This window comes from Pseudogymnoascus verrucosus (genome assembly GCF_001662655.1).
Source record: "Pseudogymnoascus verrucosus strain UAMH 10579 unplaced genomic scaffold scaffold_15, whole genome shotgun sequence".
Taxonomy (NCBI): Eukaryota; Fungi; Ascomycota; class Leotiomycetes; order Thelebolales; family Thelebolaceae; genus Pseudogymnoascus; species Pseudogymnoascus verrucosus.
Window position 1 is genome coordinate 388,310 of NW_017263666.1, and position 24,424 is coordinate 412,733.

The following is a 24,424-nucleotide window of genomic DNA, read 5'->3' on the forward strand; positions in this document are numbered from 1 at the left end:
CAGGTGTGTTCCGTGATGACTGATGGTACTGTGATGACTGATGATGTCTGCGTATTTGGCCCCCACCTCGCCAAGTCGCCGTTTTTTTGTGCAACTACAACTACTGACTGCCTATCTGCAGTGATGGCGGGAGTATAACGGTTTATAGCATGTACGACAGTGCAGCGCCGCAGTGTAAGGTGGCACAATCACCATCCGCTGCGGAACCATGCGAACAGCGCCATACTCACTACTGGCGCCCAGCATTACATGCATATAGCCGCCTGCCAACCCTTGAAAGGGATTGGAATACATGTCACTAAGACCTACAGCAGGTGAATACATATATTGTATGAGAGAGACACTACTCGTCAATAAATGCGCATTTTTTGGCGGGTAAACTTTGAAAAGGAGAGTCTTCCTTGAGTCGAAGGAGAGCAGTTGAATCTCAAATAGAAAGCGCACGTGATAGGAATAATATCAATAGTGGGAATAGTAGAGCGCTTTACTATTTCTAACTATTCATTTTAGCACTGTGCTATATTATATAAGTATATAGTAGATCGTCAATTCCAACTTTTAAGGTTCTAACCGTGCGATGGATAATCGCCCATCTTAGTGAGCTTGAAATATAAAGACTATCTATTAATGGGAAGGAACGTCCTATAAAATAGTTAAATACAATCGTTATTTCCCCTTAGTATTTTAATGAGGAAAGAGCAACGGGCTGTAGAAGGAAGGAACGACTAGCTAAACTATGTGAGGAAGGAACGACGGTGTTAAAATGGGAAAGAACGACTAGCTGAGTGAGGAAGGAACGACTGTGTAAAAAGAGAAAGAACGATCGTGTGTAGCTGTATTTTTTCGTTCCTTATATAGATGAGAAGGCTAGATTTTATATCATACGGTTGGTATAGACCTCAGTTAGAGGGATGATGCACTCAGCTCCATACTGCGCAGTGGCTTCCGCCGCTACGGCTATAGGAGGGCGACCAGTTCGGACACAATGATTACGTTGAGTTGTAATTAATTTTAGAAATAGTAAAATTAGTTAAATCTGAACCAGTATATATATGATGCTTCAATGAAGGTCCTAAGTTACTTGTACATTTTCATCCCAATCCATCTAATTAGCAATCATTTGATTGAGGACGTTTGCACGATAGGTCTCCGACCTATTGAAGAGCTCATTGTGCGTACCCGCATCTGCACACTGTCCGGCTTCGATCAAGAAAATGACGTCGGCGTGACGAATGGTATTCAGACGATGTGCTATGACTAGAACAGTAATGCCTTGTGTCGCGATTCTCAAGTTCTCCTGCAAGACCTTCTCGGTCTCTGCGTCCAGCGCGCTGGTCGGCTCATCGAGGATCAGTAGCCTGGGCTTGCGGATCAGAGCACGGGCGATTGCCAATCTATGCTTCTGTCCAGTCGAGAGTTGGCTTCCATTGGCGCCGCATAATGTATCGTAGCCCTGCGGCAGCTTGTCAATCGTGTCGTGGATGCTGGCTAGCTTGCATGCCTCGATCATGTCCTCGTCCGAGACCGAGGATCCGGGACGTGCACCTAATGAGAGGTTGAAACGTATTGTGCCGTCGAAGAGCACGCCGTCTTGCGGCACGAGGGCTATGTCGTCCCGGAAGGATATCCCTTTTTGTTTCGTGATGTCTACTCCATCAATGTAGATCTCCCCATGGCTGGGAACATACATGCGCTCCACAAGCGATGTAATGGTGGACTTACCCGCGCCAGAGGGTCCCACGAGCCCAGCAAACTGGCCAGGCTGAACGTGCACACTCAGACCGGAAAGAGCTGGGGCAGACTGGCGACCTGGGTAGGCGAAATGGACGTTTTGTAACTTAACCTCCGTGCCACCTTCTCTGTGTGGCAATGGCCCCTTGGTTTCTGCAACGGCTTCGACGTCTTGTTTCTTGTCTCCCGGCCGCCCTTGGGCGTCGGATCCGGATGATCCCAATTCAATCACATTGACGACTCGTGCAACGGCCCCGCGAGCGTTGGAAATCTCGGGAGCGAGCGCGAACATTTGGCTCCAAAGCTGTGCGCTTACTAGGAGAGAGAATACGACCATGATGAACTCCGTCTGGCTGTACCTGCCGCTGAAGACTTGCTTGGACCCCCACCAGAATCCTAGTGCAAATGCTAGGTTTCCGACTAAGTACTGAAGAGCGAGCCAGAGACTGGTATATAAGCTGACGGCAGTCACCTCCTTTCGGGGCCCATCCAGAGTACTGCGATAAACTCCTAGAATCTCATGTTCGAGCGCTAGTGCGGCAACGGTTTTGATGGAGTTGACGGCTTCGACGCTGATTCCGACGGACTCGTTGAAGGCTTTCTCGTGTTTCTCTGTGAATCGGGCAAGAGCACGTAGCTGTGCAAGCCCAACCCCTAGAAGAATCGGCACAATGGCGAGACATACTAGGGAGATACGCCAGGCTATTATCAGTGTCATGATGACAGCCGCAACTAGATTAATGCATATCGACAAGACAGTGCCGATGATGGACCCACTAAGGCCGGCAATCTGATTCCCGTCGTTGGTGATGAGTGCGAGCAGGCTGGACGGCGTACGGCCCGCAGACTGGTGCCACTGCACATCTTGCTCGAAGAGAGCGCGGAACACGGACGTGCGGATAGCGTAGATGGCATCCTCAGAGACCCGGCCAAAGCCGACCCAGCTTATAACGTTGGCGAAAAACTCAATGATGGCCAGCACGAAGAACAAGAGTCCATAGAGGCGACCACTGGATCGAATGTGATCGGGGGTGCCACATGGACTTAGCCCACTGACGGTGTGGCCAAAGATAACAGCATCGGCACAGTAAGCTCCGCCGACAATACTGGCCGCTGCGAGAGCAACGACTGCGACCAGAGCGTTGGGGCGTATATAGCGCGACATATTGCTAATCAAGTACCCAAGAGATTGGTTCACCGGTGGCTCATCTTCTTCAGAAGCGGAATCAGACATTGACGGCATCCTCTTCTCAAGACTTTCCTTGGCCACATCGGCAGAGATATCTCCTTTGTCCGTGCTCTCAAGGCCGTAGTCAGCTTTCTCAACGGCAGTCGCACCACCTATTGACCCGTCTTGACTAGACCGCTGCTCTGGGGACTCTGTATCTAGGTTTTGCAGATTGACAAGGCTAGCGTATGCGCCTTGTTTGCTCATTAGTTCTGCCGGACTGCCTTCTTCCACGATGCAGCCGTTCTTCATGACAATAATTTTGTCTGCCTTCTGAATTGTGGAGAGGCGATGAGCTACCGAGATGACTGTGCGACCTTCCGAACAACGATCGAGGGCCGCGAGAATTTCTTTCTCGCTCTGGGAGTCGAGAGATGCTGTGGCTTCGTCGAGAATAAGGATCTGGGGATCCTTGACCATGCTCCTAGCGATGGCAATACGCTGCCTTTGACCTCCGCTAAGACGTGTGCCACTAGACCCAACGATGGTGCCTAGGCCCTCTGGCATTTCGCTGATGAATCGCTCGGCGTCTGCAATCCCAGCTGCGTGCTGAATCATGCCGAGAATCTCTACCACTATCGGGCCTTCCTCTATAGCAGCCTCTGTTGCGTCGCGACCCCTTCTGATAGCGGCCGCTAGGGAGCGGAGTTGTGGCCCAAGCAATGTTTCGCCGAGATGTTCATGTTCGGGGACCGCAGAGTTGACTAAACCGTGAGCGATATTCTCCAAAATCGATCGATCGAGTAATGTCGATTCCTGCTGGACAATGCCGATCAAACTTCGAACCTGACGCACATTCAGGTCGCGGAGGTCATGGCCGTCTAAGAGGACCGTACCCTCTGTTGGGTCGTACAATCGGAGCAACAAACTGGTTACAGTGGACTTTCCGCTACCAGAAAAACCAACCAGGGCCGTCTTTTTGCCAGCTGGAAGTTCCAAAGATACGTTCTGGAGGACATTTTGCTCTGATCGGGACGGATAGGAGAAGGTGACGTTCTCCAGCTTGAACTGACCCACAGTGACGTTCTCCAGTCGAAGGCCAGTGTCTGACGTTCCATCAATCCTTGATGGTCTGTCCATATCTTTCTTGAGTTTGGCGAAGGATGCAGAAGCTGCCGCAAAGATGGCTAGGTATGGAGTCATTTGGCTCAGAACAAGGGTAGCTATTCAAGAGGATTATCAATTAGCACTGTTTTTTTACGTGAAGAAAAGCGTTCGTTGCGCTCAAAGAAGACTCACCATTGACCAGAAGAAAAATCACTGTGAAAACGGACCCCACCGTCGATCCTGTCCCATTACTTGCCACTGAATCCGCAATCATGTGGCTACCTTGCCAGAAAGCCAATGCATCAGCGGCGTAGGCAATAAAGAAGATCAAGCCAGCCTGGATGCCGCTGACGAGGGCCTTCTTAAGACCATCCTTCCTGGCTAAGCTAATGTGCGACGAGAAGTTTGCTTCTAGCTTATCGCTTGCATTGAATGCGTGCACAACAGCAACATTGGACAGAGCCTCGGAGGCTACGGCCGAACCTGCTGAAAAGTGATCTGATACCTGAGAAGAGTACTTCTTGATGAAATATCCGCCTACAAGTGACATGGAGAAGTAGGCCGGCACCAAAGAAACCAAGATCCCAGCGAGCTTTGGAATCTTGATAAAAGCGATGATATACGCGGTGACGAAGAAAGATATGCTCGAAAGGTAGATCCCGACCTTCTCTGAGGTGCCCATGCGGATCATGGTAATGTCGCCATTGAGTCGCGACGACACTTCACCGCCGGGATGGTCGTCAAAGAAGGCTGGCTCCTTGTGAAGCAGGCTTCGGAGATACTGCTCGCGCAGACGTTGAGCCAGCCTGGCGCCTCCCAGTGACCAACTCACTAGGTGGATGTAGACGAAGCCGAACTGGGCAATGGCGAGATAAATTATATAGAGAACCTTAAAGTTCACATCGGATTGGTAGTCAGCGCCCGATGTCGCCTCGACGGCGCAGCTCTCGGCGTTGAAGTCATCGAGGAGCTGGCCAAAGATGATGCCTAGCAGCGGAAATGGAATTCCAGAAGCAATGGCGCTGATTATACCAGTAACGAAGAGAAGAGTGTCGAGTTTTGATGGCTCTGTTTGAACAAAAATAGCGAAGTACGCAAACGTTTTCTTAAGCCGCGACCAAGGGGTCAACTAGATACCTATGTCAATACCACTCAACCTGCGAGTAGAATCATTAACTTACGGCTGTGGCATCGCTAGCGGCTATGGGCTTCTCTGTTGATATAGCGTCCGCCATGGCTGCAGCACGCCCTTGCACTCTTGGTGTTTCCAGTAGAGACGTGTGTTATATCCAGTGGGCACTGCGGCAACCTAATTGATTCATGGAGCTTAAAAGAATGATAACGGTCGATCAAAAATTACGTTCCATAAGGCTACCATACTCTGTCTCCAAAGATGAGGTAGTTTATTTTGATTTTAAGAATTGCTTCGAGGGTAGAGGTTTGGTGTGTCACGTGGAGTGGTGGAACCCCTCACGTCTTATACTGCAGATCCATTATAAGCCAAGACCCGACGATGAGTCCCGAAGCGATGTCGGATGGTGAGATAATATTAGTGCTTCAGTTGGGGCGCATCCAACCCCCCAACGGTGGCCGCAGCTGTGTTCCTTCGGAGAGAAAGGGGGTTCGGCGTTGCTATCCCTGGAAAGAGCCACTCGGAGATAAGATTGATTGATTAGATTAAGGTGGATGAGCAAATCGTTCCTACGTTAGGCTAGCTACAGTAGGGTATGCTGTCCGTCTGTGGCAGGATTGACACTGCACCGCTCAGTAGCGGAGACTGGGATACGAGTCATATTACCTTATCCCTATTCTTCCTCTTTCTATTACTTGCCGCCAAGGGCACCACTTCGGCATCAACCTAGGGAATGGCGACGAAATGGTACGGTCGATCAGTCGGACGCTGCACATGTGGGCGACCTGATTGATTAGATTAGATGAGCAGATTATCAGAAGGTTCTCGCCGGTTATTACATTAGCCTCTGCTCTCTCTCTCATCCTTGACTGTGATATTCCTGATCTCCTTGACTCCCTTACTATACGCATCTATAAGGGGGATACGACATGGTTGATCTCAACTTCAAATGCAAAACCTGCATACATGTGCACAGCGCACCGAATCCTTCTTGGAAATATGGGCCATCAAGGATCATTCCGAAGATGACCTACAATGCAGATCAAGGTGATGGAATTGTTGTGGTTCACGATGGAAAATTGAACACGAGGCAAAGATGACAGTATCTCACGTTGCTCACTGCTGGATCTGTCGTAGCTCTGTCAATCCATGCTGTCTATGCATGCCCATGACCTTGCGAGCTCAAGTCGACGCTGCCTATATTGTAAAAGTATAAGAGATGGTCGAGCAGTACACAGCAATCTCGCAAATTTGTAAATAGCTGAGGACATATTCAAAGAACGAAGACGCAAAACGAGACAGCACAAATCTTACCTATAGCCATCGCATCAGACACCATGACCCTTCCACAAGGAACTCTGCGCACTGCGCGCCTCGAGCTACGACCCCTCGGCCCTGAGCACGAGGAACTCACCAGGAAACTGGACTTTGATCCAGATGTCATGAAATACGTTCTGTTCGGTAGAGCGTTGACACTCGACGAGTCGATTGAGACACATAAATGGCTGCTTAATGCGGCAACAATTGTCCCTGGGCTCGGATGCTGGGCCGGCTACGTTGGCGACGACTTTGTTGGCTGGTGGGTTCTCGCGCCATCCCAAAGTAATGCAGGACAAGATGGACCTCCACAATGCAACAGGGAGCGAGCGGAATTTGGCTGGAGACTGTTGCCGAAGTTTTGGAGAAAAGGGTACGCGAAGGAAGGTTCATTCGAGCTGCTGAGACATGCCTTCCAAGACTTGGGCCTGAAGGAAGTGGGTGGAGACACCATGTCAGTCAACGCTGGTTCTCAGGCGACAATGGCATCTTGTGGAATGAAGAAAGTTCGCACATACTATACCAAGTACGATAACCCTCCTCCTGGAATCGAGGATGGTGAAGTGGAATATGTTATCACCAAGGACGAGTGGAAGGCGCAACACGACAAGAACTACGAGTCTCCGAACCATACGCAACCTCTTGTGCAGAGCATGCGTGCACAAGAGACTGTGTAGTTAGGTGCTTTTGGGCCGTCATGATACGGGTATGGTCGGGAAGAGTTTGACAAATCCTAGCAAGGAATAAGCATATGAGTCGGAATGGATCCGGAATGGACAGACAACATGATCCTAGAGAGGCTGGGAACAACCTGCAAACTCGTATCAAATATAGTTACCTCACAATACACAAAGTCACTCTCAAATCACACGTCAGATCGTATGGTGCATAAAGTACGAGTGGGGGGCGTCAGTTGAATTGGCCGACGGGTATATCTCGGGCTTCTTTGTACGGTGTAGCGGGAGGGGCGTAGTGGGGCCGGCCAGGCCCGCTTTAAGGATCTGATTAGCGTTTCGGCCAACAAATTTTCCTTGCAACCATATCTAATCAAATGATCAATCAGATTAGATGCAACCTGAAGGTCTCAGCCCCTTGGCATTGTTGGTGATCTCAGCGATCCCTACCAAAACAACCTCCCAAGCCAACATCCCTCAGGGATATCACCAACCACGGCGCGTAGGGTGGAAATAAAATCTTCCTGAGCATGTGTTCGCTCAAAAGGGGCTAGGTCGTGACTGATCAATTTACTAACTGTAACCCCCACTCGTCTCCCTACCATCCGGTCTCGGGATCATGTCGACCACGAGGTCTCCATGGGCGTAATCTCAGACACTGTCGTGCGCGACGTCTGCGGAGCTAGCCGAACCCGGGAGCCGCATATACTGCTATCATGGTCCTTGCAGCCCTCGATATTTATTTGAGAGCTCTCTCTTGCATACAACTTGCGTTTTTATCTATATCTATTTGAGATCAATGGCAATTCTGGACAAGTCTCACGGCATTATGGATGTTAACACGCCCAACAACACTAAGCTGCCTTCTTCGATTGAGGAGGGACAGACTCCAGCTGACCCTACGAACGAGAAGACCACTACGTCTGGCTCGTTGGAAAAGGTATCCGACTCAGAAGCCCAGGAAGACGAAAAGCCTAGCGAAGATGCGCAGAATGGTGTCAGGAAAATAGAGGCCGTGACTCTGGCTTGGTCGAAGAAATCGCTCGCTGGAGTTCTAATACTGTACGTCCTAGCATTGCCCCAACTTGCCCTTTGCATTACTGATATTCTTTCCTGCCAATAGTATCTGGCTCGTCACCCTGGTCAACAACTTTAAAGCCACCGTTGTTGGCAGCTTAACTCCTTTTGCTACTAGCGATTGGAAGTCTCATTCGCTCTTAACGGTCATTGACATTGTTGCAAGTGCTATGACTGCAGCAGTCTATATCCCTATGGCTAAGCTGTTAGACGTCTGGGGTAGAGCTGAGGGTTTCCTTCTCATGTTGTGCTTGTGCACTCTGGGTCTAATTCTTATGGCTGCATCTAAGAATCTTCCTACCTATTGCGCTGCTCAGGTAAGACAAATGTCAACCTCTCATTAAGGCCTATCCCCCCTGTCAGGAGTTCCAAAGCTAATAAAAATGATAGGTCTTCTACTCTGTCGGCTTCGGAGGCCTCGCTTACAGCTGGAATGTCATTGCCACAGATGTTACGAACTTAAGAAATCGAGGTTTGGCGTTTGCCTTCACCTCTTCCCCGGCCGTGATCACGGCGTTCGCTGGATCAAAAGCTGCTGAAGGCTTCTACAACAATGTTAGCTGGCAATGGGGAATCGGCTGCTGGGCTATCATTTTCCCTTGCGTGGCTTTGCCCTTGTACTGGGTACTAAATCACAATCTTCGCAAAGCCGAAAAACAAGGAATCATTACCCAGGAGAAGAGTGGCCGAACTTTGCCACAACAGGTCTGGTATGTCATCAAGGAGTTCGACTGTAAGTGCCGAAAAATTCCTGTGTTGTAACAAAGTCATAATGCTGACATGCTTTGGAATCAACAGTACCGGGTGTCATCTTATTTGCCAGTGGCCTCATTTTATTCCTGTTGCCATTTACCCTGGCCGCCACCGCACCTAACGGATGGAAGACCGGCTACATTATTGCCATGATCGTAGTAGGCATTGTACTTCTATGTCTTTTCGTTCTCCACCAGACTTACGTGGCTCCGACGCCATTCCTCAAATCTCGTTTCCTCCTTGACCGGACCGTCTTAGGGGCATGCCTCTTGGATGCCACCTACCAGATATCTTACTTTTGCTACGCCAGCTACTTCTCGTCCTTTCTGATGGTTGTCAACAACCTAACGATATCAGAGGCTGGATATGTGTCCAACACCTTCAGCGCTGTTGCATTTGTGTTCCTGTTTATCACCGGTTACATCATCCGCGTCACAGGCCGCTTCAAGTGGATCCTCTGGTTCTGCCTCCCGTTGTATGTCTTCGCATTGGGCCTAATGATTCATTTCCGACAGCCAAACGGATACATTGGTTACATCGTCATGTGCGAGATCTTCTTCTCTGTCTCTGGGGCCATCTTCATTCTCTGCGTCCAGCTGGCCGTTCTAGCCACCGTTGACCATCAATACGTCGCCTCGGTGCTCGCTTTCCTTTTCGTGAGTGGCACCATTGGTGGTGCCATAGGCAGTGCCGTCTCTGGAGCCATCTGGACAAACACGTTCAAGAAGGCCCTTGAGCGGTATCTACCAGAATCTGCCCAGCCAGACTTGCAAGCCATATATGAAAGTTTACCTGTGCAGCTCACCTATAAGGTTGGAACCCCCGAACGACTTGCAATCCAACAAGCCTACGGATATGCGCAGACGAGAATGCTTGCTGCTGGTTGCGCCGTGATGGTCTTGGGCTTTATCGCGGTCGCTATGATTAGAGACATCAATGTCAAGAAGATGTCCCAGACAAAGGGTACCGTGTTCTAAATTCATTGCGATATACTGTACCAAGCGAAGAGTATATTACAGTAATTATAGATATAGTATGTAACGCGAGGGTTGAAGATTTAATTAATCGGTTGATTCCTCTCGTTATGAATAGTATCGAACACCTTCGCATGAAAGCCCTTCGTCCCCGTCGTCGCACTCGTAGGATTGGCTGGAGTTAATTAAATGGGCTACTGCTGGATTGAACCAACCAGACCACTCGGTGGGAATTAGTATTTGTCAAAGCTCCACATCCACCAGCGGATCAGATAAAAATCCCGCAGAATCTGATAACTTTAACTGTTATCAGATTCTGCCAAGCCCCTGGAGCGGAGAAGCGACATCGGAAAGGGCAAAGATGTATGGCGACACTTGACCTGACAACGTTAAGCCGACCATATCCTTAGGTGTAATGGGGCCTACCAGATGTGGATCCGATTCTTCGAGTGGGTGGGGGGAAACTTACGTAGTGCAGCGTCAGCCTCGGGGATAATCTCTGGGCAGCAGGGCACAACTTCCCCATTCGCGACATTTTCACCGTCATCACACTCCGAGCAATTTTCCGACTTCACAAAAGCTACTTCGCTAGTATGCAATTCAGCCGTCAAATGGGTGGCGAGACAACTGCAATTGCGCTTCCCAACTCGGAGCAGTTCTATCTGGACAATGAACGCGGGGAAACATATCTGATCCAGGTGTCGTGGCCACTGCATTGGCAGCATGATCGCACCTCTCACAGCGAGCTGCTTCCCATCATGCAAGTACCCGCTGAAGATAACACAAGATAATTCTCTGACCGAAACTAGATATGTCGTCGACGGGAACGCATTATTCTTGACCGCGACGGAAGCTGCCTGGCGTCGCAAGGCTGCGTCACACTTCGCTGGCGGGGGCATCATTGTCGCCATCGGATATCCTCTGACCAGAAAGCTATACGATGCACGCCGGCGCAGCCTCGACCTAACCCCGCCTACACCAACTCCTGTACCTGGGCACGGAGGTGCAGATGAATTTGTCGATTTCATCGACAAGAAAGTTCGCCCAGCAGTCAAGGCAAGATTCCCACAAACGACTTCCTGGAGGGAAGCTATCTATGGCCATTCATATGGGGGGTTATTCGCCCTGCACGTTTTGTTTACACGCCCGCAGTTATTCGACTGTTATATAGCCAGTAGTCCCTCGATTTGGTGGAGTACTCGGTGCATATTAGACGAAGCAAAGGCGTTCTTGGAGGATAACACTTTAGATGGCCGGTTGCCGTCGCTGATGCTGTTCTATGGCTCTTTCGAGCAAAACCCGCCTCAATGGAATGACGAACCACTCGACCACTATGAAGGGCGAAAGCAAGTCGCCGCCGACTTCAGAATGTGTGACAATATCCTCGACCTCTGTGAGTTGCTGCGAGATTGCAATCGACTACATACGGTCTCGTTGAAGCCGTACGAGGGCGAGGAACATACAAGTGTGATGGCATGCTCAATGAGTCGGAGCTTAACTGTATTCTTTGAAGAATGGCCTCTACCTCGTAAATAGACGGTGGTGATAACTGTGGTGTTAAAGACGTTTTTCGGAATTGGATTGTCTGGGGCATAGGAGATGGTGGCGTTAGTGATATGAAACAGGCTAGCTAAGGTCATAAAGAGCATTAGATATTTCAAAGAAGATAAGACGTTTGTGGGAAGTATAGTGCTGCTAGTTCCAGGAGATATATTGATCTTGCAGCATGCGAGTATCGACACCTTCCTTAAAAACTGCCTTGATCGGAATATTAATACGGATTTCCAAAAATATATATCTTAGACTCGAACCGCAGAATGCTTTAATGAGGCTCGTATGTTTAATAAGCTAGTTGACCGAGCCCCGACGCCCCAGGAAGTTGATTCCTACGCAATCAGCGTCAATTAATAATCTTCCATGTATTGTGAAGTGGTCTCAGGTCACAACCCACCTGCCGAGAGCAACGAAACACTTTACTTTATGAGAAAGCATAGTAGGAGACTTGGAGTTAACGAGCCTACGAGTGTTGAATATGTGACATCCCGGCTCAAGCCGGATGCATTTCCAAAGCCACCACGCAAAGAAATTTCACGAAACTGTCTCGTAGACGCGCCCCCATGTGCCGTTTTTATTTCAATCATATATGAACTATGAAATATAGAACTAGATTATATTAGTTAGGGGCTAAAATTTAACATCTGTTCCGGCCCAACCACCAACTTCTCAGTTGGTGTTCGGCCGGCCTAACCGCCAACTCAAAGTAGCTTTGCACTATAATTTATATGTAAAGATACTTATTCTTAATTTCTTCTCTACTACTTTATAATAGTTAGCTAGTATAATAGCTACATCTATACTCTAATTATAACTACTTTTATATCTTCTAAAAGTAATTAAGTTGTAGCAATAACTATATTTTATTAAGTACTAGATAGTACTTATAAAGGCTACTTTTTACCTACTAATTTACATAGAGAAGAACGTGCACAGTAAGTACCTTGTAAATAAGTAGCATTGCATAGAAATTACACCAAAAAGCTACCTTAGGTTGGTGGTGGTTAGGCCGGCCGAACGACCAACCTGAAAGTTTGGTGGTTCGGCTGGTCAGATATCTTCGGAATAACAACACCCCGATTAATAATCGGACGTCATGGAACCAGTTACGAAACGCCATGATTCAAGAGCTCGCTAAATAGAGAAACTTGTCACAATGCTCTAAGAGAATGACAAATCTCGGGAGTATTACGAGTGATTAATGATCTCTTTTAGATTTTGAGTTTTCTATATCCTTAAAAAGTTAGCTAATGCTAGTGTTTAGGATAAATATACACTAGCCCGGAATCTTGCTTGCACACATATGCTTTATTCATGTTTCGTACATTCCTGTCACGGCTAAAGAATTACACCTCTGTAAGCCACTATTTAAAGCTCCGAGGTTTCCCAGCTAGAAATTTCACAAGTGTTATTTATGCTATAAAATTATATCTTATCGTAGCACTCCTTGTCTGCTTCTACTTCTTGTTAAATCCAGGGAGGGCTATGTCCCAAAAGGCTCTTTTACTTCGAAAGGTGGGCACGCCACTGGCTCTGGGTGATCGCCCGATTCCTCAACCCGGTCAGAATCGGTTGTTGGTCAAGGTTCTCGTCGCTGGGCGTGAGTTTGACAAGTGATCCTGCGGAGGCGCACCGATGCTAACCCTCACCTTCTAGTCAACCCCCATGATCAGAGAACTCGCGACGCCGGCCTCTTCGTCACGAGCCTGCCTTATGTTCTTGCTAGCGATCTAGTCGGTGAAGTCGTGACCGTAGGCAGAGGGGAGCATTCTACGAAATTTGTCGTTGGCGATCATGTCTTTGGGCATACATTCGTCAAGGATGGTGATGCCAATGACTTTAATGGTCTTCAGCAATACGCTCTTGCGGACGCGCGATTCGTTGCCAAAGTGGCGGATACCGGTTTGGCCGATGATGAGGCATCAACAATACCAGTCATCGTGTTGGCTGGGTTCATTGCTCTCTTCTCCAGCTCTGGTCTTGGCCTTCCTCCGCCGTTCTCGCCGGCGGCAGGCTCCTTCGACTTCGCGGCCACCACTCTTCTAGTTGTCGGAGGCGGCTCTAACACTGGAAGGGCTACAATTGAACTGGCAAGGTTGGCAGGAATTGGACGAGTTATTGCAGTTGCCGGGCTTCACAATGAGGCCGAGCTCAAAGCCCGGGGGGCTTCCCATGTGATAGACCGGCACACCGCCGATGCGTTGGAACAAGTCCGCGCTATCACTGGAGATGACCTGATCTATGCGATTGACACGGTGAATACTGGTCAGGAACAGGAGCTTGGCGTTGCTGCACTTTCAAACTCGAAGCGAGGTACACTCATCACGCTCCGTCGAGCTGACGGAGAATTTGATCCTGACCGCATTGGCACGAAGACGGCAGGTTACGAGCGTAGGCTGGTGATGGGCATCTCACCAGTACATCCGGAAGTAACGGTGGGCTTTTGGAGAGAGGTCCCTGCGTGGCTTAAAGATGGGAAGATTAAGCCAAGCAATTACAAGGTTGTGAAAGGTTTGGACGCAGATGCCATAAACGAGGCTCTGGATAGTTACCGGGACGGGAAGGTAGAAAAGACCAATGTCCACCCATGGGAGTAAGGAGTTTGCATGTAGTAAGGCACAAGTTCTCATATTCCCACATCGAGTATGACGTGAATCTGCAGATCCTTGAAGCGGAATTTACTTATCCACACTCTTTCTTCAGTCCTCAGCGACGTGTAAATCATGGGAGTTGCAAAGCTGAGATGATGTTGGAAGTGATTGTGATGACCAGCCACAAATTGATGAGGCTGCCGTTAAGCCCCACCACAGGAGCCCAAGTGCCTTGTCCTTACTCATAGGCACACGCTTGAGGAGCACAAGCATTATGGCGAACGAATAATGAACAAAAATTCCTTCTCAATTGCTATTTTAATGTCTCCGAAGCGCGTCGCGCTCCACAATCAGACGACTTAATCTCCAATTTGGTAACGCAAGACGAATAGAACAATTTGAACTTCATCGAATGTATAGTTTGTTTTCACTGTACTAGACTATCTAACTTGGCATCTTCTAAAGACGTAGTAGCAACTGACAAGAGAAAATCAGGTAGAAAGAGTGATAAAAACCTCATTATTCCTGCTACTTCTGTCCAACGCAGCCTACTGATCATCTGTCAGCCCCACCATCTTCAACGAATCTTTCCAGAGCCGAGCCTCTTTCTCGGGATCATAAGCATGCCCTGCAAACCCTACACCAGTGATCTCGTGATTGTTGTTTCCACGGGTTGTTTTGCCGCACTCAGCAAGATATTCTCCACCCTTCTTGTCCCATTCCTGCCCAATCGCAGCCCACACCGTCGTTGCAGCGCCCTGCTCTGGTGACTTCATCATTTTGTAGGCCTTTTCGTCCGTTTTCAACGTTTCGACCATAGCAGGGTCCATATGCTGCATCAATGCCGTCGCAATCATGCCAGGATGCACACTATTAGCGTGAAGGCCTCGCGATCCGTAGCGCCGCTCGATCTCATTGGTCATGAAGATGTTGGCGGTCTTTGATTGTCCATATGAAACCCAGTCATTATATTCAATTTTCTTAAAATTGTAGTCGCCTGATTCATTAATCGAGGCGACGTGATGGGCAGAAGAAGAGAGATTCACAACTCGAGATGAGAACTCAGCGGTGGTGCTAGCGAGGAGAGCTAGTTTCAAGAGCTCAAAGAGCAGAAAATGGGCGAGGTGGTTAACTCCAAACTGCATTTCAAAGCCGTCTTTCGTGTACTCCAACTTGGGCAGAGCCATGATACCGGCGTTGTTGACAAGGACGTTGACTTGGTTGTTCGACTTCTGGAGAATGGCTTTCGCGGCAGCACGCACACTGCTCAAGGAAGTATTGTCCATCTCAATGAGTTCAATACGCCCTGGTTCGAGGATCCTGTCCAGAGCAGTCTTGGCTTTGTTCAGGTCTCGTGCTGTCAACAATAGTCTTGCTCCAGTCAAAGACAGAGCGCGAGCTGTCTCGATCCCTATTCCAGACGAAGTGCCTGTGATGACGATAACCTTCCCGGCTAGCTTGCCCTCTACTCCTTCGTCCTTGATAATCTGAAGGGCTGTCGGACGAGCGTCTCCCGGGCCACTAGGATTCAAATGAGCTTCTGCGTATCGGGACATCGTGATTGAATAAGGGACCTGGCAGATTCGGTACTAGGTAATGGTTGAATGAAACGTTTCTGACAAGTCTTTAGTTTCAGCTTTCGGGAGCATAGGTGAACTATTTATCTTGCTATTTGTTGCATCAGACCCTTGGAATGGTTCGGAGCTTTTGTCTCTGTCACCAATATTCGGACCATGAAATATCCCAAGTGTAGCGCTATGTTTGGCCCTAATGAACTTACCAGAGGTGACCATCAGCCGCTTGATTTTTAGAGTTTAACATATCCTTATAACAAGGATAACGAATCAAGAGATTAAACTAGCATGGGCAATAGGCTTGGCCTGATATCCTAATAGCGTGACTAGTATGGTGTAGACGTGGCATTTTTGAGTTGCAATACCGCGCGCCAATCCGATCTACAGCCCAAGAAAGTCCGACTGCTTTGAAATGTGGAATATGATTTGTAAACGCGGGACTGGGCACTCCGTCCGTTCAGGAATTGAAGGCATTTCTACCGCGGCTCACTAAGGATCATATGCTGAGTCTGGAATCCACGCTAGCTTAGTTCCCTTGATTTGTGTCGCTCACTATAAGGATATTAGTTGCACATCTCTCCGCCTCCGATTTCGACTACAGCTTAAGAAAGTCCGATTGCTTTGAAATGTGGAATATGATTTGTAAACACGGGAACTAGGCACTACGTCCATTCGGGAAGGGAAGACATTTCCACCACGGTCCACTAAGGATCATATGCTGAGTCTGGAATCCACGCTAGCTTAGTTCCCTTAATTTGTGTCGCTCACTATAAGGATATTAGTTTGCCCATCTCTCCGCCGCCTCCGATTTCGACAATGTTGTGAACACATCACAACCAAATTCAACCTGAAATTACTCAGCCCACATTTCTATAGCGATAATACCGAGATCTTGGCATAATCTGCTGTTCTTCCACTCTCCTCATAGTCCTCTCTTACTTTGACAGGTAACTTTCACCCCCCTCAACCCCCGAATTTACCACTGCAACCTGTTCACGCGAACCGGTGCATCCTTACGCTTCCCTTTAGGATTTGACGCTTCAATTCAGCAAGAGGCGAGCCAAGACAGCAAACAATGGGTTCCTCTAGGACCGCGATTCCCCACTCACAGCGCGTGGCGCTACGCCACTATTATCAGACTACCAACCCAAAGCCATCTCACTCTGCTCTTAAAATATGGTTCAAATTTCATTTCGGCCACGAGATCAGTCAGTCCATTGTCAGCCGAAGCCTAAACGATAGCTTCGCTTATCTTGACATCTATGTTCCAACACGTCAAGTCGTCCCTAAGTTCCGTATGCGAAGCTGCCAATGGCCTTGGATAGATTTGTTGCTCTCCGATTGGCTTCATGTAGTAGAGGGTCTGTCAGGTAGAGTGTCGAACGACGTCATCAAACGCAAGGCCAGGCAGATATGGAACGACTCAGACGAGTCACAGGGTTTAGCGATGCCAAAATTCTCTTCGGGCTGGGTTGCCAAATTTAGGAAAAGACACGAGATGCAGCATCGGCCTCCTCCAGATCGACACCATGCCCTGGCGACACCCGGCCATTTAACTTCTTCGCCATCACATAATGGTTCTGTACAGACACTCGAACAAGCTCCTATTATATTTCCACCCAAGTCAAAGGCAATGACAAGGAATGTTCTCTCTAATAGTACCAGCCCCGACTCTGAATTCAGCACATCGACCACCCTCACCTTCTCCTCTGATCATCTAATTCACCTTATTCAACACAACGTCTTCCGAGCATTAATCTCCAATAAGTCTCTACTTCGTACTGCAGCGATTTTTTTGAAAGCACCACATCCCGCTACACTCGGCAACGAATCCACTACAAGGCTTTGTGGCGGCCTGACAGTCATCCGTCCACTTTCTGACCATAATATGCCTAGTTCACTATACCCAACGCTACTACAGATGAACTGTGTTCACACAAGCTGGATTGATATGTTTCCTTTCCCGAAGTTTCGAGATAATCTCATCAAGAAAGGTGTGGAGTTTGTGCCTGAAAAAATGCGCCAGGACCTCTTCGGTGATATATTTCCAGACTTTGTCACACCGATCCCAGGCGGCAATGAGAGTGCGCTACTATCGACGCTGCCGTCAACCCCTGCAATCAGCGGTGCCAGCAACGATAGGGAGTTTGGAAATCCAGACGATTACACAGCTGGGCGCAGATGTCTGATTACCTGGGGTGACCCGTGGAAAATCGAAAGCTGGGAAGTCACGCCCGGTTTTTTGAAGAGTTGGGGATGGGCATTAGAAGGATGTGATGATTTGATCCAAGCAAGTAATCGATGGCGAGCATTGAGAAATGAGGAGCTCATGACTTCTCCATAATATGTGGATAATTTAGCTACCAAAGTTCCTCAGATATTGCATCCCACTCGATTGAATATCGGCTCGCTATGGGGAGGTGCAAAGCTCGTGAAGAAATGATTATATGTGTGGTCTCAATGTTGACTGTGTAACCAGTTGTCAAAAGTAATCCCAGGCTTCAATCATTAATATTTGTGTCGTGGCTGGTTTCTTGTTGTCAAATACGTCGCAACTTTAAATGCACTAAGACAAGTCAAAGAGGACGGTACTCTGTTATCGATGGTGTGGGTTCTCTAAATGTGTTTTGGGGCGAGAAAACACTATATGCAACAAAAGGAATGTCAAATTAAATCACATTTTCTTCTGCGCAGGATACCTTCGAGAAGTCAATCCGAATTCGTTGCGCCTGTCGCGTCTCAAGAAGAGCCAAGCCATTTCCCTAAGAACTCAATCTGTCCTCTAATATTCTGTTCAAACCAATCCCCAGTATAGATGTCAAAATAACCTGCGCCATCAATATACAAAAGCTGCTTTGGCTCGATGGCCTTTTCGTACGTGGCCATCTGAGATGCCGTGGTGGTGACAAGAATGTCGTTCCCAGGAATGACCATCAACAGCGGAGTCGGCGAGATACGATGCACCATACTCTGTCCTTCAAAAGCTAGCATATTGAGCTGTGTCTGAGCCGTCACAGAATTCTCCCAACGACCACCGCAATCGTACGAACCGCGCACCTGCTCATAAGCATGGACACCGGGAAACATGGCAGTAGTGGTCCCTGACTGCGCTGCTTCCAAGTTCTCCGCAATAAGTGGAACCCTTTTTGGTTCTGATCCTGTAATGATACGAGCGCACTCTTTCAGAATACCCGGGATTCGGTCTTTGAAGGCCAAGGATCGCGTCTCTCCAGACACTGCAGGGCATTGTACGATAGCAGCTTTGTATACTATGCGAGTATCATCATCCACACTGGGGAATGATGTCGCGAAATTGAACGCATCGTAGTAGTCGGCTTGTTGAAGGGGCGGGTTTGACTCTTGCCGCGGTAGTCCATCACTGTCACCCCAATTCCGATTATCATAGAGGAGTACACTGTACCCGCCTTGCTGGAATCGATCTGCGAAATTTGGAAGCCAATAGTGGCGGACACCACCAGGCTATTTGTAACAAACGGACGAGAATTAGCCAATTTCATAAGAAAATTCAATATCTCAATAATTACGGAGTACGCACCCCGTGGGTCATGATCACACACGCCGATTTCTCAACTTGGGGATAACTATCCCCGGAGCATAGTGCTATCACAAGTTTTGAACTCAATGGTTTCACGAGCGAGGACCATTGTTACAGAGATATTGATTGTTCCAGGTGTAAGTCGAAATTGAAGATTGTCGAGTTGGCTATTTGAGAACGACAAATAAAGTAGCAGAGGCGATATTATGATATTGTCCTCCTGTTCTTTTGCAAGCCTAGGTTTAACAATGGACGAGTAATCCGAAAACCATCGAACTTTTGATCACGTTGCTTTAGCCGACCGGGGTGTCCCTCGTGATCCCCGCCCGAGGTTGCTCAAGTGATTAGTGATTAATCTGATGTCACACATAAGACAGCATAAATACCATTTAGAAATGTGAACTACATTAAAAAACGGCAAAAAACATACAACAGTGGGTATTCGCTGGTGGTCACCCACCCAACTACTAATCCACCGATCTCAAGCTTGTGTATGGCAGAGCGGACGGGATGCCCAATTCTCTTGAGTCTATGGTCGTATGTGTCTGTTCTTCGAGTGTCGTTGATTATATAGCGAATATCAAGTATTAGTCGTGGCTGCCCAATTTGCCCTTCGGTGAGTGTAAGTAGGTCGACGACATAATCAGGTATGCGGCTCGGCGCAGAAGAACAGAGCAAGCAAAGTAACGATATGCCACAATGTGCGATATGTTTACTTATAAACATATCTATTACTTATAAACATATCGCACATTGTGGCATATCATTACTTTGCTTGCAAGTAGATGGGATCACTTAGGAGTGTGCAGTATGGCTTGCCTTGATTCAGTATAGAGGAAGTGATTAATTAGGAAAGAGACGCCATCATTCGTATATCCCCATTATGATCCTTATCAGCCCACGCTTTTAGGAAAGTGACCCAAATGAATATTTATTTTCTTTCAAATTTATAAAGATGGATGTACGATAAATAGGTGAGTGCCGCGATTAATTAGTTGTGGAAAATAAATTGGCTTGTTTCGTAGAATTGCAAGACGGGTATGTCTACTTTATGGCCAGAGTTCCTGGTCGATGGCCTAATCCCTCCATAATGTATAACTGATGATACTACTCGTGGACAGTCCTGACAGCTGCTAGCTGCTAGCTTTGACCTCTTCTAAATAAAGGAAAATAAATTGTAGCTAACCTTGTTACCAGTTGCAAGAGTAATTTGTCAGACGATATTTGTCAAAATCCACCTACGCCAAAAGATTGGACTCTAGAAAATATTAAGCTGTGTGTGATATCATCATCTCATTGTAAAGGCTATACTAGAACAATTTAGGTCATTTTTCGCTTTCTTAGCATTACATGTGTACGCATAATTCTTCAGGAATGGTAGGAGGTAGGTCAGCCGATTTTACCAGCTGATTCCCACACACTGGACAGCTATTTGTTTCCGTAGGGGGACAGAACCTACATATGTCGAGATATTCACACTCATAGCGCTCTGCATTTTTCGAGAACCGTCCGAGGCAAATATCACAAAACCGGCTACTCAAATCCTTAGATGGCAATGTAGCCCAAGTTTCTAGGTTTGAATTTTCTGCTTCGCTTGTTTCGTAGAGGAGCGAGTGGATTTCATGCATTCCCCTCTGCTGGGCCACCATGGCCGGCGTAAGTCCCCAGACATCGGAGCAACATTTCTCAACGCCTGGTAAGCTGATTAGGAATTGAATCATGTCTAGATGGCCTCCGCAGACAGCAGCAAATAGTGGTGTTCGTCCAAATCGATCTGGGGTATCTGGTCTCGCTCCAGCTGTTATAAGGAGACTCGCTTCCGATATGTGGCCTTCGGCGCTCGCTATGTGCAAAGGGGTTCGACCAAGGAAATTCAAATCAGGATTATTCCCATGTTTGAGTAAAGCCCTACCAGCCACATCATGGCCACCCTCAGCCTCCACCAAGGGCAACTGTTGTGGTCCAGTCCCAAGAGGTTCCGGATTAGCGCCCCTATCTAAGAGCAGTCTAAGTACCTTCTCATGGCCACTCCATGCAGCCCAGGATAGCGAGGTGTAACCTAATTGATCACTACCATCGATGTTGGCGCTATTGTTCAGGAGCATCGTAACCACCATATCGTTGCCATTCATGGCTGCTAATTGTAATGGCGTTTGTCTCCTGTGGGACTTTGGGTCAATACAGGCACCCCTGTTCAGAAGAAGCTTCACAGTCGATTCTGAGCCATTGAAAGCAGCTAGGCATAATGGAGTCAGGCCGTCGCTGTCTCGTCTAGCCTTAATATTGGCACCACTATCTAACAAATGTTTGGTTTGTATTTCGTAACCCCTTTTTGCAGCTCGATGTAGTGGCGTTTCCCCCTCCGTGTCCTTCGCTTCGGTGTTGGCGCCCCTGCCTAAGAGAATCCTGACTACGCCTTCGTTGTTCACCTGCCAAGGTAGGAAGACCCTAGTGGCTTTATGTAGTGGTGTTTCGCCATTTTTGCCGATAACGTTCGAACTAGTTCAAGGAGCAGTTCAACTATTGTCGGTTGACTACTAAATGCCGCGTGATGTAACGCGCCTTCTCTATATTCACTCGTGCTTTTGAAATTGGCGCCCATACTTAGAAGCAGTTTGACTGTCGTCGTATGCCCTCGTTTTGCGGCTGTAACAAATGGAGTCCTTCCCCAGTTAGACTTAGATTCAATGTTGGCGCCTCTATCCACCAGCAGTGTGAGCACCATATCATGGCCTTTAGATGCAGCAGTATCTAATGGAGTTTCCGAGCTTCCATTCTTGATTTCAATATCAGCATTATTATCTAGGAGAAGGTTGGCAATCGCTCCATGACCCTGCGACGCAGCCGCATGCAATGGTGACATGCCATCCACGCATATTATATCGGTGTGGGCTCCCCTGTCAAGAAGCATCTTGGTTACCATCTCATGGCCGTGGATTACAGCAAAGAATAGGGGTGTGTTATTAATTGAGTCAAGAATATCCACGTTGTTGGGATTTGTTACAAGAAGTTCTTGCATCAAATGCTCGAGATTGAAAAATGCTGCAATGTGCTCTGCCTTTACATCACTCGTTTTTACCCCGCGTGTCTCAATGCCAGTAAATGGTTCAAATCCGCAGCGATCACGATCATATGCGGATATTTTAGCCTGACTCTGAAGAAATTTTAGAGCATTAGATGAAATCTCAGGCCCTTCTCGGAAATGATGTCCCCAATTGTAGGACGCGTAATTGTAGAAGGGGTATTCGCGAGGAATCCCTTCAATCTCAGCTTCGGTTTGGAATCGATCTTCAAACACATCATATGATACGTATGTCAAACAACTATCCGCCATGAGATCGTGAATATTGGGGAACCACGTCTTCTAGGTGTCCTCAAAGTACTTCTAGGTGGTGTAGTGTACGAGCGTCACATTTCTCGTTTGCTCGTCCACAGTAACTAGACTACAGCAATATGAAGTCAACTGTTCGATGTTGGTGATGTTCGTCTCGTCAAATTCGCTCGTTTCAATCTCGACCGCTAGCGCATGTTCCAGCTCTGCGACGGTCAGGGTTCGTCTGGCGTTTAGGATCCAACCGATGGTCTTCTTCGCGAGGTCAGAAGCATTTGCACTCTGGCGATCGATTCTGCTCATAGTCTCATTATACGCATGGTCATAAGCATTAGACTCAGAGCCAGTGCGGAACTGTTCCAGCATCCTTTGAATTCCCTTTTCGTTTACTTAGTCGAGGAGCAGGTCAAAATAGAGCCGAGCAAGGAGGAACCTAATTATATTAGCACTGACTTAGAATGGCACAGATATCGTACATTTCTTTAGCAAATTCGGTAATAGTATCCTTGATGACCAGCTGCAGGTTTGGCCTCTTTCGAATAAATAGCGGGAGATCTCCTAGGCGCATGTCGACATAGTGCTGGATATCTTCAGTGCTTGCCCGTATCTCAAGGGAAGCGACGCCCTCAAAATACACCGCAATCTCCTGATCTAGTCGAGATGTTGCAAGGATTTTGAAACCTTCATCTTGCAGACGGACAAGCCGGCGAATGAATGGGTGACGTACGCTGTGACCACCATCGGAAATCCGGCATTCATCGAGGGCATCGATGATGACAAAAGCTCTTGTGCACGAAGAAAGGACAGATCGTAATTCGCCGAGCACCTCACCCTCGGAAGGACGACTCCCTTTTAACGAGTAGTTTTGATAAAATGATCTAGTACTCTCCGGAATTGAGGTCTTTCGCTGCACGGCTTGTCTTAGAAGGGCAGAATAGAGCTCGACAAGTGCATGCTGCTGCCGATAGTTGCAAAAGAGGTACGCGATTCCGATCTCGTCTTGGTTAGGAAATACCTGCTCTAGGTGATCAATGATGATTGATGAGAGAACTGTCTTTCCGGCCCCAGGAATCCCAGGACAGAAGAGAATCTGCTCTTCGCCGCCGACCCATTGCTGAAACCTCTCCGTTTTCAGCAACCACGTCCCTGTCCCATCCTGGTGAGAATTGAATACTTCGCTTTGCCGTGCCGAAGGGCTGATTGGGCTTAGCCAAGATAGGATCTTCTCACGTTCATGATCTTCTTGCCCCCGGTTGAGTTTTTCGATTCCGTGTCTATCATGTTATTCAAAGACATCAGAGTGAGTGTGGGAAGTAGTCATACTGGTTGGCCTTCCCTACAATGAGATTCAGCATAGAAATATTGGACACGATCCGCGATCGGAAATTGTTGATCTCCGTCTGATCCCATCTGAGTCTCTTCCACGTCTGGCGTACTTTGCCCTTCTAGTCCGGGGTTGAATCGTTCGCGATAACATTGAGTTTGTTCAGCTTGGCTGAAAGCTCCTCGAGAACATTCTGGCAGCCTTGGATGACTTTGTGGACGCCATCTTTCTGCTGGCTATCAAATTCTTTTTCATCGAGGCCGTCGATACGGTGTAGTGTGAATATGAGAGATTCGACTCTGGCATCAGTCAATAATGTAATGAACTAAAGGGTTTGTCTTACTCCTCAGTAATTGCTTTGTACTCTCTGGGAGCCTGCGCAAAGCGGCCTCGCAGGTCGTTTGCGAGTTGTACCAGTAGCACGAAATCCCCCACGCTATAGCCGAAGCTCATGTTGTCAGAGGCGAGGTTACTAGCTAGAACAAATACTAAGAGCTAGATGGTGGTCTCAAAGTGTAAATCAACATACTGGTAATGGCCTCACGTAGTTTTGCATAGTCG

The 24,424-nt window shown here is 47.9% G+C and overlaps 11 protein-coding genes across 11 annotated transcripts; 5 read left to right on the forward strand and 6 right to left on the reverse strand.

The window, feature by feature from the left end:
• Positions 1-899: 899 nt before the first annotated feature.
• Positions 900-5,596, reverse strand: VE01_05075 (uncharacterized protein). Its single transcript, XM_018274541.2, has 3 exons — positions 5,188-5,596; positions 4,199-5,135; positions 900-4,122 (listed from the first exon to the last, which is right to left on the reverse strand). The coding sequence occupies exons 1-3, from the start codon at positions 5,239-5,241 to the stop codon at positions 1,106-1,108; spliced, it is 4,008 nt and encodes a 1,335-aa protein (XP_018131558.1). The 5' UTR covers positions 5,242-5,596; the 3' UTR covers positions 900-1,105.
• Positions 5,597-5,953: 357 nt separating this feature from the next.
• Positions 5,954-7,426, forward strand: VE01_05076 (uncharacterized protein). Its single transcript, XM_018274542.2, has one exon. It carries the CDS (start codon positions 6,476-6,478, stop codon positions 7,130-7,132), a length of 657 nt encoding a protein of 218 aa, XP_018131557.1. The 5' UTR covers positions 5,954-6,475; the 3' UTR covers positions 7,133-7,426.
• A 175-nt stretch (positions 7,427-7,601) lies between these two features.
• VE01_05077 (uncharacterized protein) lies at positions 7,602-10,161 on the forward strand. Its single transcript, XM_018274543.2, has 4 exons — positions 7,602-8,191; positions 8,253-8,523; positions 8,597-8,939; positions 9,005-10,161. The coding sequence occupies exons 1-4, from the start codon at positions 7,929-7,931 to the stop codon at positions 9,934-9,936; spliced, it is 1,809 nt and encodes a 602-aa protein (XP_018131556.1). The 5' UTR covers positions 7,602-7,928; the 3' UTR covers positions 9,937-10,161.
• A 58-nt stretch (positions 10,162-10,219) lies between these two features.
• On the forward strand, positions 10,220-11,640 carry VE01_05078 (uncharacterized protein). The gene is made up of 2 exons (XM_059463665.1): positions 10,220-10,693; positions 10,743-11,640. The coding sequence occupies exons 1-2, from the start codon at positions 10,527-10,529 to the stop codon at positions 11,467-11,469; spliced, it is 894 nt and encodes a 297-aa protein (XP_059319796.1). The 5' UTR covers positions 10,220-10,526; the 3' UTR covers positions 11,470-11,640.
• Positions 11,641-12,836: 1,196 nt separating this feature from the next.
• On the forward strand, positions 12,837-14,162 carry VE01_05079 (uncharacterized protein). The gene is made up of 2 exons (XM_018274545.2): positions 12,837-13,087; positions 13,144-14,162. Exons 1-2 carry the CDS (start codon positions 12,973-12,975, stop codon positions 14,082-14,084), a joined length of 1,056 nt encoding a protein of 351 aa, XP_018131450.1. The 5' UTR covers positions 12,837-12,972; the 3' UTR covers positions 14,085-14,162.
• Positions 14,163-14,626: 464 nt separating this feature from the next.
• VE01_05080 (uncharacterized protein) lies at positions 14,627-15,634 on the reverse strand (the record flags this gene model as incomplete). The annotated part of the gene is made up of 1 exon (XM_018274546.1): positions 14,627-15,634. The coding sequence occupies one exon, from the start codon at positions 15,632-15,634 to the stop codon at positions 14,627-14,629; it is 1,008 nt and encodes a 335-aa protein (XP_018131498.1).
• An 823-nt stretch (positions 15,635-16,457) lies between these two features.
• Positions 16,458-18,242, forward strand: VE01_05081 (uncharacterized protein). The gene has a single exon (XM_059463666.1). It carries the CDS (start codon positions 16,728-16,730, stop codon positions 17,994-17,996), a length of 1,269 nt encoding a protein of 422 aa, XP_059319799.1. The 5' UTR covers positions 16,458-16,727; the 3' UTR covers positions 17,997-18,242.
• An 82-nt stretch (positions 18,243-18,324) lies between these two features.
• VE01_05082 (uncharacterized protein) lies at positions 18,325-19,742 on the reverse strand. The gene is made up of 2 exons (XM_018274548.2): positions 19,209-19,742; positions 18,325-19,132 (listed from the first exon to the last, which is right to left on the reverse strand). Exons 1-2 carry the CDS (start codon positions 19,218-19,220, stop codon positions 18,392-18,394), a joined length of 753 nt encoding a protein of 250 aa, XP_018131496.1. The 5' UTR covers positions 19,221-19,742; the 3' UTR covers positions 18,325-18,391.
• A 945-nt stretch (positions 19,743-20,687) lies between these two features.
• On the reverse strand, positions 20,688-22,905 carry VE01_05083 (uncharacterized protein; the record flags this gene model as incomplete). Its single annotated transcript, XM_018274549.1, has 4 exons — positions 20,688-20,695; positions 20,746-21,707; positions 21,767-22,572; positions 22,621-22,905. The coding sequence occupies 4 exons, from the start codon at positions 22,903-22,905 to the stop codon at positions 20,688-20,690; spliced, it is 2,061 nt and encodes a 686-aa protein (XP_018131497.1).
• Positions 22,906-22,929: 24 nt separating this feature from the next.
• On the reverse strand, positions 22,930-23,835 carry VE01_05084 (uncharacterized protein; the record flags this gene model as incomplete). The annotated part of the gene is made up of 3 exons (XM_018274550.1): positions 22,930-22,972; positions 23,016-23,695; positions 23,770-23,835. The coding sequence occupies 3 exons, from the start codon at positions 23,833-23,835 to the stop codon at positions 22,930-22,932; spliced, it is 789 nt and encodes a 262-aa protein (XP_018131582.1).
• A 149-nt stretch (positions 23,836-23,984) lies between these two features.
• Positions 23,985-24,316, reverse strand: VE01_05085 (uncharacterized protein; the record flags this gene model as incomplete). The annotated part of the gene is made up of 2 exons (XM_018274551.1): positions 23,985-24,162; positions 24,207-24,316. 2 exons carry the CDS (start codon positions 24,314-24,316, stop codon positions 23,985-23,987), a joined length of 288 nt encoding a protein of 95 aa, XP_018131583.1.
• Between the last annotated feature and the right edge of the window lie 108 nt (positions 24,317-24,424).